The 14,986-nt window shown below is 41.5% G+C and overlaps 1 protein-coding gene across 1 annotated transcript; it reads right to left on the bottom strand.

Moving 5' to 3' along the window:
- Positions 1-5,353: 5,353 nt before the first annotated feature.
- LOC118750479 (uncharacterized protein K02A2.6-like) lies at positions 5,354-12,669 on the bottom strand (the record flags this gene model as incomplete). The annotated part of the gene is made up of 2 exons (XM_036485192.1): positions 10,635-12,669; positions 5,354-6,725 (listed from the first exon to the last, which is right to left on the bottom strand). Coding segments are annotated over exons 1-2 (3,407 nt in total), but the record flags the coding sequence as incomplete, so codon positions are not given.
- Positions 12,670-14,986: the final 2,317 nt, after the last annotated feature.

Here is a 14,986-nt window from a genome sequence, read left to right as displayed (position 1 = left end):
GAGGTATGGTTCCTTCGGCAAAGTTTCTTATTTTGATCCCTAGAATATGATTTTCACAGAGCAATGGGCGATTTTTTTGCCTCCCCACAAATCGACCCGGCCTATTGTCCACTCAAGGTAGTCGTTTTGTAATTATTAACAAATATACATTTGTCCCAACTAGATGTCTCAAGTAAATTGCAGACTTTCGTGAACTAGATATTTATTTCGCCATATCCAACTATGCCACTTGGTCACTACATGCCGAATTTAGTTGAGCTATCTGAATTTTTACTTGAATTATCGTGTACACGGATGAACGGACAGACGGAGCATTTATGTACACTTTTTTGTATATCTATCTCTATTCGTTTTGGCTGTTACAAACAACTCTTATGTGAACAAAATTGTAATACACTTGTGCACATGTGCACTCGGGTATAAAAGTTTCCCCGCCCTATTATGTACATATGTATGTAATAAAATATTTAAATTTGTAAAGTCTTTTATTAGTCTATAAAACATATACGTAATACTTTCTCACATACGTACATATATTTATTACTAATGTAAAACTTTTTTCTAGTATGTAGGTATGTCAAAAAAATAATGACCTTTCTCCGGAACTACCTTCCACCGGTAGTGGTTTTGGAGGGCCTTGTTTTCTCCTGAAAAGTATTTATTATTAGAATATATTTCATAAATAGCTTAATAAATTAACCTTAGGGTAATTTTAGCGAAGACGATACCAAAGATTATTATAGATAGATTTTTATCGATTTAGTTTTCACTATTTTATCTATTTTTTTACAACGCTTTTATCAACTTGCAATGTTGTATGTCCAGACCACCATACTATAAACATAGCAAAGGTATTTACACTGAGAAAAAGGATTAGTTTCGACAACTAAAGATATTTAGTTTCCGAATTTTGACAATATTTGGGAACTGTTACCAAGGATTGGGAACTATTACCATGGGTTGGTAATTATAACTAAATATATTAAAGCTTCTAATATTCATATAGGTTGTAACAAATCGTTAATTTAGTTGAAGGGTTTGGTTAATACTAATAAATATTTCTTTGAAGTATATTTCTACAAATTCCATTGAACTTGAACGTATGGTTCATAAAAGGATGTTATTAAGCTCTGCTAATGCAGATAAGCTTTCTTTCAACACATGGTTTAGTCATAGTTACCAAATCTTGGTTGAGGCATCCACGATTTGGTTTGAGAGTGGAACATATTCATGCTTGTGAGCCACCCCTAAAGAATGCTGAGCGCTCTCTGAGCACATATGTGTTTCACATACGAATAGCTGAGCAACGCACACAGTCCCACTTATTGAATCGTTTGAATGGGCTAGTATGCCGACCATTGCATTGTGCGTGGAAATCATTGCTCCGCTACCGCTGTTCGTATATGGGTGAAACACGCATGTGGTCCCAAAGCTATGGTATGTCGATCGCTGCGCTAGGTAGAAAAAGAAAAGTGTGTGTGTGACATGCACAGAATTGTTTGTCTCAGTTTTTCTATCACCGCGAGTTGTTTCGGTGCGCGCATAGTTATTTAAAAATATAACGTTTGATGCCAACCGAGGTTTTTCAGTGGATATATAATTCATGTGAATTATAATTTGAAAGTATCTATTTAGCCAAGGAAAAAGCAAAGCAGTATACTTCCAGCAGACATTGACCTGGGTTTTCGCACGACTGTTCCTGTATCATCGTTGTTTTTTAGGAAATTCTTACCACCATATACATATGTATTATTTACTTTAGTAACTAACTTATGTAAATATGTACGTATTTTTTATGCTTAATATATGCAAATAAAAGAAGAAAGTAGACACAACAAACATCGAGTAAATTTTTATTTGTGTCAAACTGAAACTTTTTTCCCAATAATAAACGGTTAGCTGATTCAAGTCTACAGCAAGTTCACAAAATTAATTGAAAACTTGTATCAACCAAAGCATTGTTTATATTTGCTCAACAATGACTTTATTCAACTAACAATATTGTCCAATCAAGGTAGTCGTTTTGTAATTATTAACAAATATACATTTTTCCCAACTAGAAGTCTTAAGTAAATTGCAGACTTTCGTGAACTATATATTTATTTCGCCATATCCAACTATGCCACTTGATCACTATAATAAAATCTTGGTTATTATAACTAAACCTTTTTCTGGGTGTATGGCTAACCTAGTCTAGATATCAACCTCGTCATAGGTATCATATCAAAGACATGCAATTAGAAAACCTCTAGAGATAGATGTCGCCTCGCCAGAAGAAGTTAAAAATATGCACTACATACGCTACAGCGGAAATGGACGACACGCCATTTCTTTAAATGAAATTAATTTCTTCCTGTGGAACAGCAGGATTTAACCTTTCAACCGAAGCCAATAGTGTTTACATAATAAACCGTTTTTGCATTTCAAACCTATTTTTGTATTGGCCAACGCAAAAGTTCTTATCAGGCGTCGCGAAGCAAGACAGGCATTTGCTAGTATGCAAATAAAAGAAGAAAGTAAACACAACAACCATCGAGTAAATTTTTATTTGTGTTAAACTGAAACTTTTTTCCAATAATAAACGGTTAGCTGATTCAAGTCTACAGCAAGTTGACAAAATTAATTGAAATCCTGTATCAAACAAAGCATTGTTTATATCTGCTCAACAATGATTTTATTCAACTAACAATATTGTCCACTCAAGGTAGTCGTTTTGTAATTATTAAGAAATATACATTTGTGCCAACTAGAAGTCTCAAGTAAATTGCAGACTTTCGTGAACTAGATATTTATTTCGCCATATCACACTATGCCACTTGGTCACTATAACCAAATCTTGGTAACTGTAACTAAACCTTTTTCTGAGAGTTGCATTAATAGCATGATTGGCTACTTTTGTTGTTGTTCGAACACATGAAACAACAACAAAATTATACAATCGTGCTATTTATGCTATCTATGCACCGTATGCACCGGATGCACTGTAAATATACACTAGTTACCAAATCTTAGTTGAGGCAACCACGATTTGGTTTGAGAGCGGGACATATTCATGCTTGTGAGCAGCGTTGCCAGGTTGACGTTTTTAACGTCATTTGGACGTTTTTTGTATCATGTTGAAGTTTGGACGTTTTTTGTGTAAAAAATTACGTTTTTTAACTTCCCAGTAATTTTTCTTTGTTACTAAATCTTGCAAGAGAAACTGATTTTGAATAAATTTCTTAATAAATCTTTACAATCTTTGTGTTTTGCTGCAGCTGCTTCAAAAGATTTTTTTTTGGATTCCTGGACTAAGGATCCCGTGTTCAAAGGCTGGTTGTGTAAACACGTGAGGTTACGAGGCTTGCTGTAATGTTTGCATTTGCACATTAAAAGCCGAATCAGGAAAAGCCGATCTATTGCAACACGCACGCTCGCAAAAGCATCAAAATAACTGTGCAGCATAAAACGTCAGAAAAAAGTAGGCGACTCTTTTAAGACTACATTGAAAATGTAATGTAATGAACGCAAAAAAGATTGAAATATTGCTATGCTCCTTCCTAGCAGAACGTAATTTAGCATTTTCGACAACCGAAATGTCTACAAGAAACAAATATTAAAAATCAACGCCCCTTTAAACTTGCACATTATTGCCCTGAAATTTAATGGGTTATCAAACTGCATACTCAAAAAAAAATCTCAAAAATTTGAATAAAAAGTTGAAAACCTAGCTGAAAATTTGCAGCTTTTTTATAATTTTTGCACAGTTTTTGTGGATTTATATTTTGTTTGTTAAAGAGCTTGGCTTTTATGGAAAAATAATATAAAATAAACGAAAGAGAAACAGCCAAAATGGATCAAAATGTTGATGACTTAATCAGCTGTGTATATATAAAATTATTTTGATATTAACGATCTCAAACCAGTTTACAATGAATTTTAAATGTGCTCTGTCGAATTGACATTTTAATATACCTTACGTACATATATACCTTTGTACACAATAAAAGTTTAATAAGAACAATTGTGGAGTTCCACACCAAAATGCTACATTTCCATCATAAAAATTTTTTCAGATTGGTGCTTTTACGGCAATCGTGTGATCTCAGCTTTACGTTTTGGTGCGATCGAGTGATTTCAATACGACTCAATAAAGGTTTGGTTGCTTTATCTCGGGTTCTCTGTTAAAATATGGACACATACCAGTACCAGTTTGCATTAACATTTCGAGTTTTGGAAATGAAACGTTTTGGTGTGGAGCTCCACAATTTTTTCTACATTCATTTGAAAAAGACGTTTTTGGGTAGGAAATGACGTTTTTGCATACCAAGAGTGACGTTTTCTCATGACGATGACCTGGCAACACTGCTTGTGAGCCACCCCTAAATAATGCTGAGCGCTCTCTGAGCACATGTGTGTTTCACATACGAAGAGCGCCAGCTGAGCAATGCACACAGTCCCACTTATTGAATCGTTTGAATCCTAGAGTATTTAGATGCATTTCTGCATCAAAAAGAACATTTTGTCGCTTACGTTTTTTGGCCGTTAGGGCTCGATATGTACGTAATGTATATTAAAATGTCATTTCGTCAGAGCACATTTAAAATTCATTGTAAACTGGTCGTTAATGTAAAAATCATTTTATACATACACTTGTGATCAGCAGATTAAGTCATCAATATTTTGATCGATTTTGGCTGTTTCTCTTTCGTTTATTTAATGTTTATTATTTTTCCGTAAAAGCCAAGCTCATTAACATACAAAATATAAATCCACAAAAATTGTGCGAAAATTATAAACAATCCGCAATTTTTCAGCTAGATTTTCAACTTTTTACTCAGAGTTTCTAGAATTTTTTTTGAGTTTGCAGTTTGACAGCCCATTAGATTTCAGGGCAATAATGTGCAAGTTTTAAGGGACTAAATAATCGCGTTGATTTTTAATAATTTTTTTTTTCTTTGTAGGTATTTGGTTAGGTGCTCGGTTGTCAAAAATGTTAAATTACGTTCTGCTAAGAAGGAGCATAGCAATAGGTCCATTCAATATCAAAAAATTGTTACGAACTGTTGCTAGTACTTGCAAGTTTTTACCAGGAATGCATTCTGTTACAACTAGAACGTTGTTGAGTTGCAATTTATAAAAGTTTATTTGAAAGTTAAAGGAAACAGATTACAATTATGAAATTAGAAAATAATTAAGGTTAAGCAGGCACACGTATATCGCTGTCGTCACTTCAGTGTCCGGGTTGCAAGCCACTCTCTCACATCTCACCGAGTGCAGGGTTGCACTCTCAATACACATTTTGCTATTTATTTGCGGGATGCCAACACCTCCCCTTTTGAGTTGGTTAGCTTTAGCTTAACCCGGAACAAACCTCTCCACGGGTCGGCGTAAGCGCTGGGGTCGCTTTGTTGGTGTTGCTCTGTTATCTTCGTATTGCGCTAGAGGGTTATCATTCGATAGTGTATCTCTGTTATCTTCGAATTGCGTTGCAGGTGCATTATTAGGTTGTAAAGTTGCACGAGATGATCCACTCCCACAATGTACAGATGCATTTTTCTCATTTTCGTACAGTCCGAAAGCGTCGATTAGCATTTTTGAAGAGTTCATCTCCTTTTTCGTAGATTGCTCGGGACTGTCACAAAATCGTTGGCGCAATTGATTAGCATGTGCTCTTATGAGCTTCTGATTGTCAAGTAATACGTTATACATCACCTTGCCAACACGTTCGACTACCTTTCTAGGCATCCATTGAAAGCTGTTGTTGTTTGTGTGAACGCAGGCATAAACAGTATCTTCACTACAGAACGACTTTTGTTTAGCCCCATGCTTCCGGTCGAACTGCTGCTTCATACGATGTTTTTGGTGGACTAACTCGAACTGAGTATCACGCAATGCTTTCGGCTTTAGCAGATCTAAGTTGGTGCGGATATTTCTGCCTAGCAAAACTTCAGCTGGTGACTTGTTGTCAGTGTTGTTTTTGTTTGGTGAGGCTCGATAGCATTGCAAGAAAACTTGTAAGTTTCGGTTCGTCGTTCCCTTCCTTCTAGCTTTTTGAGAGCTCGTTTGAAAGTATCGACGAATCTCGCGATAATGTGTAATGCCGTTCTCCAATAGAAACTGTTGAAAATGTGCACTAGTAAACTGCGTTCCATTATCGGATACTATGGTTGACGGGAGACCCAAGCGCGAAAAAATTTCATTGAGGATGTCAACTGTTGGCTGTGTCGTTATTGACTTAGTTGGAATTACTTCTGGCCACTTTGAGTAGGCATCAATAATTACCATGAAGTAATAACCGTTGACTGGTCCTGCATAGTCAATATGTAAACGCTGCCATGGCGCTGAGGGCTTTGGCCAGGGTTGCAACGTTGATTTTGTAGGCATTTTTGCTGCTGAGGCGCAATTGTTACAATTTCGTACTAATGTTTCGATATCGGAATCTATATGTGGCCAGTAAACAAAGCTCCTAGCGATTGCTTTGGTGCGCTCGATACCTGGATGACCACGATGTAGTTGTTTGAGAACTCGTTTGCGCAGTACTTGTGGTACCACTACGCGCTGACCCCAGATGATACAGCCATCGATTATGCTTATCTCGTTTTTCCGATTTAAAAATGCTTGTAATTCGACGTTACCGTTATTTGATGCTGGCCAGCCGGTTTCCACGTAATCAAATATATGTTTAAGAATTTTGTCTTTACCTGATTCGTACTTGATCATCCTGTGCGTAACTGGCAATTTGTCTATCGTGTCTGACAAAATTTGTTTGATTTCACCTTCAAACTTCACTGATGGAATGATGTAATCTTCGGATGATTTGCTGCTCTTGTTGATAAGCCGGGAGAGCACGTCGGCATAGCCGAAGCTACTCGTAGAGATAAAGCTGATTTCAAAATCGTATGCCAACAACTGCACAGCCCATGTTGTTGTTGTTGTTGTAGCGGCTACAACAACCCCGCCCAGATCGGTTGGTATCTCAGTCGTTGTCGTCAAGTTCCACTAACGGCAACCCTAGGAAGCGTGCAGCTTCTGCGGGGTTTGCCCATAGGGACAGGCCGTTAGGGTTGTCGGGTTTTCCGGGCAGGCGAAGAGATGTTTCGAGTCATGTGGGGTCTCTCCGCATGCCGGACATTCGTTCGGCACATCCTCATTCAACCTACTCAAGTAGGAGTTTAACCTGCTGTAGTAGCCGGAGCGAAGTTGTGCGAGTGTAGTGCGTGTCTCCCGAGGCAGATGAAGCTCCGTCTCGTCTATGTCCGGGGGTGGTGTGCCTAGAACGGCATTCACAGGTCTAGAGTCTACATAACTCGAGACTGAGTCCCTGTGAATGCCGTTCAGGGCCGCCTGTCTGTAAGCTGTCGGGTCCAGAGGTTGCTTAATGAACCACTTCTGTGGCTCCCGATCAGGAACTGCTTGCAGGGCATTATATTATGCTCCTTTACCGGGAGCATTTGCGCCTCGCCGTGCAGGTGGTGTTCAGGCGACATCAAGAGGCATCCCGTCGCTGTCCTGAGTGCGGTGTTTTGTACAGTCTGTAGCTTCGTCCACTGCTTCCTACTAGTCCCTGGCGACCACACTGGCGCTGCGTAGTTCAAAACCGGCCGGCCTATTGCCTTGTATGTTGCCAGCAACGTTTCTTTGTCTTTGCCCCAAGTACTGCCGGCTAGCGACTTGAGGACCTTGTTGCGGCTCTGTACTTTATTGACAATAGCGGTTGAGTGCGCAGAGAAGGAGAGCAGGCTGTCGAATGTTACTCCGAGTATTTTGGGGTTATTCACCGTCGGAATTGGTGTGTCATCGACGTGAATCCCCAGCGGTAGCCTGACCTCCTTCGTCCAGGTTGTGAACAGGGTCGCGGAGGATTTCGTAGGGGAGAGGGCTAGACACTTTGCAGTAAAGAAGCGAGAAAGTTCGGAGAGATAGCCGTTTACTTTCGAACACAGGTCATCAATTCCATTCCCAGTCGCCATGATCGAGCAATCGTCGGCATAGGAGACAATCGAGACTCCCTCTGGTGGTTGAGGGAGCTTTGAAATATAAAAGTTAAACAGTAGCGGGGAAAGGACACCACCCTGAGGAACCCCCTGTTTTATTTTTCGCTGCTTACTCGTTTTGTCTCTAAACATTACCGACGAATGTCGACCACTCAAATAATTTGCCGACCACCGTTTGAGCCTCTGTGGGAGATAGGAGGCCTCTATATCTTCTAGTAGCGTGGAATGGCAGACGGTGTCAAACATCTTTGACAAGTCCAACGCTTCTAGAATCGTTCTCTCACAGGGACGGTTACGGTTAAGGCCACGAGTTATCTGAGTGTTTATGGCGTTAAGTGCTGTTGTTGTACTGTGCACTTTACGGAAACCATGCTGATGCTTCGCTGGGGTCAGGTGATTTGTGAAGTACGGGAGTAGCAAGGCCTCGAGTGTCTTCGCTACCGGGGAAAGGAGTGTAATCGGACGATACGAATCTCCTTTGTTGGCAGGTTTCCCCGGTTTGAGCAGTGGGACCACTCTCCCCACCTTCCAGATGTTTGGGATGATGAGAGTGGCCATTGACAAATTGAGGATCTCCGTTAGGTACGCTACCCCCGTAGGACCCAAATTTTTCAGCATCAGCATGCATATTCCGTCGGGACCCATGGCTTTGGAGGCTTTCGCCTTCCCGATGGCCACCTGAACTTCACCGCAAGTGAAAGCAAGGGGGGCACAAGTTGTTGGCAGTTTGTGCAGCCTTCTGGTCACTCGACGCTTGGCTTTGTCCACCGGAGGATGCAGTATGAACTGCCGGCTAAAATAGCTCGCGCATCGCTCCGGGTCCGACGAAGCATGGCCGCCGAAGGAAATTTCGACTCTGTCGTCGTGCTTCGTCGGATTAGACAATGACCTCACGGTTGACCAAAGCTTGCTCACACCAGAGGTGAAGTTACAAGTCTTCAGATGCTCCTCCCACTTCTTCCGCTTATGTACGTTTACAAGTTGCCGAATCTCCGCGTTGAGATCCCTGATACGGGGATCTCCGGGATCGGCCTGACAAAGGCTATCACGCTCATTGGCTAGAACAGCCGCTTCGGCAGGGAAGTTTGGACGTGGGTCCGATATACACCCTGCCGGTATGAAGCGAGCTGCAGCAGCAGTGATAGCTCTGCGGAACTTACGTTCACCGAGATGGACGTCGGTTGGTGTGGGGAGCGATGCGAAGGTGTTTTCGGTAAACTCCGCGTTACCTTTCCAATCAGCTTTAGAAAAGTTGATATAGGTCCGGTGTTTGGCGGAGGCAAAGTCGGTTGGTTTATCAATCGAGATGACTATGGGTAGATGGTCTGATGCTAGAGTCAGCATACGTCGCCACGTTATGCTGTTTATCAGACCAGCGTTGAATATTGTGATGTCTGGCGAGCTACTGCAGTTACCCATAATCCTTGTGGGTGCGTCGTCGTTCATTGTGCAGAATGTCGAATCGTCTATCTGCTCAGCCAAGTCTGTTCCCCTACGATCGTTTTACAGGCTTGAGTGCCAAAGATCGTGGTGCGCATTAAAGTTACCTACTACCATACGGTTTTCACCTCTTTCACGGTGTGGTGCGTGATGAACGCTAAGCCACCACCATTATCTCGCTCGCGATCTCGACGGTGCACGTTGCACCCGGCGCAATTCAACAAAGTTGAATTGCTGTGCAACTTCGTCTCTTGGACCGCAGCTATTAATATACCATGCCGACACATGAAGACGGTTATCTCCTCAATCTTGCTCTGTAGCCCGTTACAGTTGAATTGAAGGAGCTTCATGTGGTTCGGGAGACGTGTCGTGATGTGGGGTGTGAGTGAGGTGTATGCTCTTGCCGCCGTTGGCTGTGTGTGCTGCTGAGGTGATTGCCGCCCTGTGGTGGTGGTGGGGGGCGTCGCAATTGGAGTCTGCGACCGAGCAGCGCAACACGGGCCCTCGAAGTTCCCCGTCCAATCTCGCGTGGTATGCAGACCTGAGCATGCCCTAAAGTGGCACCAGCCAAGTCAGGTGTTGCACTTGACTGATGTCACATTACGGAATATCCTGGTCTGGCATACCATGCAGATTGTAGGGGGAACCAGGAGTTGTTGGCGGCGGCGTGTGGGTGGTGGTGCGGTTGTGTGTGTTATGTGGTCTGTAGTGGCTGTGGTACGGTCTGTGGTGTTATTTTGTCGTTGTGTTGTGGTGACTGTGTGGCTGCTGTGTGAGTGTGTGGGGCTGCACGGGCGGACTATGGTTAGCCGTGGAGGCTGCTGTATTTGAGCAACAGGGGGCCACGTACGACGTGGTCCACTGTCTGTGTGTCCGTAGTCCCGAGCAGACCCTGAGGTGACACCACCCCTCGCAGGCATTACACTTGACTGAGGTGGAGTTATGGTGTAATCGTCTTCGGCATACACAGCAGGTGTATGTTTCTGGCCCAGGGTTTGACTCGATGCCAGCCCTGAGTAGGAGAATGCGTAGTGAATGTAGCCCTATGGACGGACAACTTCTAAGATACTTCGCCGACCTAACCGGGGTTAGATCGCCGAAACAACAGCCCTTGGTCGGGTGAAACCCGAGTCATTCCGGTACGTAGAACCGGCTGTCGTGGCACAGCCCATCTTTGAAGTCGGTTTGCTTGATGTGCCGAAATTCCAGTTTTCTTACCGAAAATGGCGAGCAAAGGCTTGTGGTCGGTATGAAGCTTAAATGCTCTGCCGAAAATCATCTTATGAAATTTAGTGACCGCAAAAACTAATGCGAGGCGTTCTTTTTCAATTTGGCTGTATGCCTTTTCAGAAGGAGTAAGCGAGCGCGATGCGTGGCTGACAGCTTTGACTGAGCCATCGGGAAACTCATGCATAATGCAGGCCCCTAGTCCGTAGTTTGACGCATCCGCTGCAACGATGATTTTCTTTTGCGGATCGTAATGCGTCAAAAGCAGATTTGAGGAAAGTATTTCTTTAAGACTGTTAAAGCATTTTCGATGAGTTTGAGTCCATTGCCACTTCGTGTTCGCGTTCAAAAGTTCATCAAATGGACCTCTGAGCTGACGCATTTTGTTTATGAACTTCCCGTAAAAGTCTATGGCGCCAAGAAACGAACGCAGTTCAGCGATATTGTTTGGCTCTGGCATGCCATTGATTGCTGAGACACGCTCCGTATCTGGCTGAAGTCCGTATTGACTAATTATATAGCCCAGATACCTAACTTCAGTCACTGAAAACCTGCATTTGGCGAATTTGAGTTTGAACCCATAATCTTGACTTCGTCGCAAAACTTCGTGCACGTTCCTGTCATGTTCGCTTTGATCTCTTCCAGATACGAAAATATCATCGATATACGCTGCGGCGTATTCCAGACCAATAAGCATTTTGTCCATGACTTGTTGAAAGATGGCAGGAAAAGTTTTCACGCCAAAGATCATGCGATTGTAGCGGAATAAACCCAAGTGCGTATTGATTCTAAGAAGTTCCTTTGAGCTTTCATCTACCTCAATTTGGAGGAAAGCATCAGAAAGGTCTATATGGCTAAAATATTTAGCGTTCGCTAGCTTTGCAAAAATGTCTTCAGGTAGAGGGAGCGGGTACTGATGTGTTTCGAGAGCGGTGTTTAAACCTGTTGAGAAGTCGGCGTAAATGCGTATGCTGCCATTGGACTTCTTTGTAACGACAATCGGCGCAGCCCACTCGGAGTAGTTGACTGGTGAGATGACATTAACGTCTTGAAGTCTTTGCAATTCTTCCTCAACGAGATGCTGTATAGCATAGGCTACCGGTCGCTTTGGTCGAAAAATTGGTTTATGGTCGGGTTTAACTACCAAGTGCGCTTTTGTTTTATTGCACAGGCCCAGTTTTTCGTCGAACACATCTGGAAAAGATTGCTTAAGAAGTGAAATGTTTTGTGATTGCATATTAGGAGTTACACTTCCCCGATTTTCCATTGCCAACATATTGCAAATGGCATTGATAGACATGTTGTCGAGGTTGAAAGCTGTAATCCAGTCGAGGCCCAATACATTCAGATTTTTGATTGGTGTGACGAAACATGTTAGCTCTGCTCGCTGCTGTTTGAGTTCGACGTTGCAATCAAACTGCAATGACAGAGGCAGTGTGGCGCCTGTTGCGCTACGAGCTGATTGCTCGACTGCGGATGTGTTTGACACATTTAGCTTCTGGAAATTACTTTCCGATATTATTGTTATGTCCGATGCAGTGTCAAACTGCAAATCCAATTTCGTGCCATTGATTAGAACGCTGACGTATTTGCGTTGAGCTGATTCGATTTTATTGGAGACGAAAATACTTTTCGACTGCAAGTGGGACCCTTTGCCTTTGTTGTTGCGCTTCTGCTTTGAGTTTTGCCCATTTTTCTTCGAATAGCAGTAGCCCTCTTTGTGACCAACTGTATTGCATTGCTCACATTTATGCTTGCTGTATGTGCATTCGCGAGAGTAATGCATGGCGCCGCAAAACCAGCACGGAGTTTTAGGCAATGATTTTTTCTTTGCATTACTTGAATGCAAGCGCCTTACCTGGACTTCGCCCTTCAGATTTTCAACAAGATTTGTATCAGCTTTTAAGTTTATTAGACGTTGACACTCTTTTGACAAAGCATCAAGTGTGAGTGTATCAGCTTCGGTGTCTAGCTTGCTTAGCAACTTTGTTCTGATGTCGAAATCCGATTGGGACTTCAGCCCCATTATAAAAATCAAACACTTGAACTGATCAAGCCTGAGGCTATTCAGCTTGAAATTTTCGCAATGCCTGTTCGCCATGCCTGCGTAAGTGATGAGGTCTGACATTGGCTCCTTGGCAAGCTGCAAGCAATTGTACCTGATGTTGAATAGTGACGTTTGGAGCCCGAAAATTTGCTTGAGCTTTTCTACTGTTTCGGCGAAGGTGAAATCCCGAGGGTGCTTTGGCAAAATAAAATTTATGTACTTGCTGTGAACGACAGTATTGAGTTTACGAAATAGAAGCCTGGCTTTGGCTGCGTCGTCTAATTTCGCAGCGTCGACTTCGAAGAGATCTTCATATCGCGTGAACCACATGTCGAAAGTGAGGTTATGTTCTGGGTCGTGGCAGAACTCGCTTATGCTAGATGCAAGTGCTTCAATGGTGAACTCTGCACCTTTATCTTCCTTCATTGAAGAAGCGCTCGGTTGAAGTTGGCTAGAAAGAAGTTGTTTCACTAGCCTGGTTGTCACGTTCATGTTGTTCCTGCATCTGTGAAAATAAGTTACGGACATCGTTTGCGTCCATTATGGCGACTTATGCAAAAACAGGTTCCAAAATCCTCGTCGCCACTGTTACAACTCAAACGTTGTTGAGTTGCAATTTATAAAAGTTTATTTGAAAGTTAAAGGAAACAAATTACAATTATGAAATTAGAAAATAATTAAGGTTAAGCAGGCACAGGTTTATCGCTGTCGTCACTTCAGTGTCCGGGTTGCAAGCCACTCTCTCACATCTCACCGAGTGCAGGGTTGCACTCTCAATACACATTTTGCTACTTATTTGCGGGATGCCAACACATTCAATAACCCAAAATATTTGCAAGAGGGAGCGAATTCGAGAGCGTAACAACCCGAGAGAGCTGCAAATTCTTGCAAGTAAAAATTTTACTAGCAGGAATTTGCAGGAGTCAAAAAGTAAGGTTATGTTTCAAATTCAAATGTAAACAAACTGTTTAAGAGGAAGATTTGATGAAACATAATTAGTGAAATCAAATTAAATCTATTGTATATTTTTTTATTTTTATGACGATGGCAACTATTCCCAATTAAACAGAAAATTGCGCGCCAAAACTTAACCGTCAGAAAGTGTCAAAATGGCTTAAGTTGCAAGCTTTTACTATTTTGCGTTCAATAACCTTTTCTGAAAAATTTCTCTTGCTCTCAATTTTACTCTCTATTTTTCTTTTACGCTCTCGCTGCAAGTACTTACTGGAAAAGTTATTGAATGGACCTAATATTTCAGTATTTTTTGTGTTCATTACATTTTCAATGAAGTCTTCAAAAAGTCGCCTGAAGACGCTGATGTAATGTTAATGCCTTTTATTTTTATTTTCCTTGGTGAATTCTCAAATATTATGTTTCTTTGCATACAATTTTCTTCTTGAATGATATGCATGTGAATATTCACTCAAAATTGGAAATCCAATTACTTCAAGTTAAAAATATAGTACGAAATGTTATGTCGTTCCGCTAGGAATACTGCACTATGCGGCACCGGAACTGCGCGACACCACACGACGCGACATTTTTTCCTAGTTGGTCAACTTTGCCGCGCAGCGTTTGCATGTATTCTTATGGAGCATACCGCACTACGCTGCAGCGGAGCTACGCGACATGCACACACTTCTAGTCAAGGGTCTACACATTATTTTAACACCCACTTTTGTAATTTTTGATCACTAATTTATTTACAAATTGGGTTTGAAAAATTCCCTTTTTTGTAAAATTCGTAAATTAGCGTACATTTAAAGCAGCCACTTCACCAATATATTTTTATATTCCCCTTCACTTTACACTTTACTCGATTAGTTACAACTTTCTTTATGACTTTAATATTATGTTAATATGTTATTAATTATAACATTTTAAATGAAGTCTTCAAAAAGTCGCTTACTTTTTTCTTACGTTTTATGCTGCACAGCTTTTTTGATGCTTTTGCGAGCGTGCCTGCTGCAATATATCGGCTCTTCGTGAATTGGCTTTTAATGTGCAATTGCAAACATTACAGCAAGCGTCGTAGCCTCAAGTGTTTACACAACCAGCCTATGAATACGGGATCCTTAGTCCAAGAATCCAAAAAAAATCTTTTGAAGCAGCTGCAGCAAAACACAAAGATTATAAAGATTTATTAAGAAAATGATTCAAAATCAGATCTACTTATAAGATTTAGTAACAAGGAAAAATTACGGGAGGTTAAAAAACGTAATTTTTTACACAAAAAACGTCCAAACGTCAACAGGGTACAAAAAACGTCCAAATGACGTTAAAAACGTCAACCTGG

The sequence above is a fragment of the Rhagoletis pomonella genome, unplaced genomic scaffold (genome assembly GCF_013731165.1).
Source record: "Rhagoletis pomonella isolate Grant_MI unplaced genomic scaffold, Rhpom_1.0 Rhpom_scaffold_00259, whole genome shotgun sequence".
Classification (NCBI taxonomy): domain Eukaryota; kingdom Metazoa; phylum Arthropoda; class Insecta; order Diptera; family Tephritidae; genus Rhagoletis; species Rhagoletis pomonella.
The sequence above is the reverse complement of the archived record's forward strand: the minus strand, read 5'-3'. Positions and strand labels throughout refer to the sequence as shown.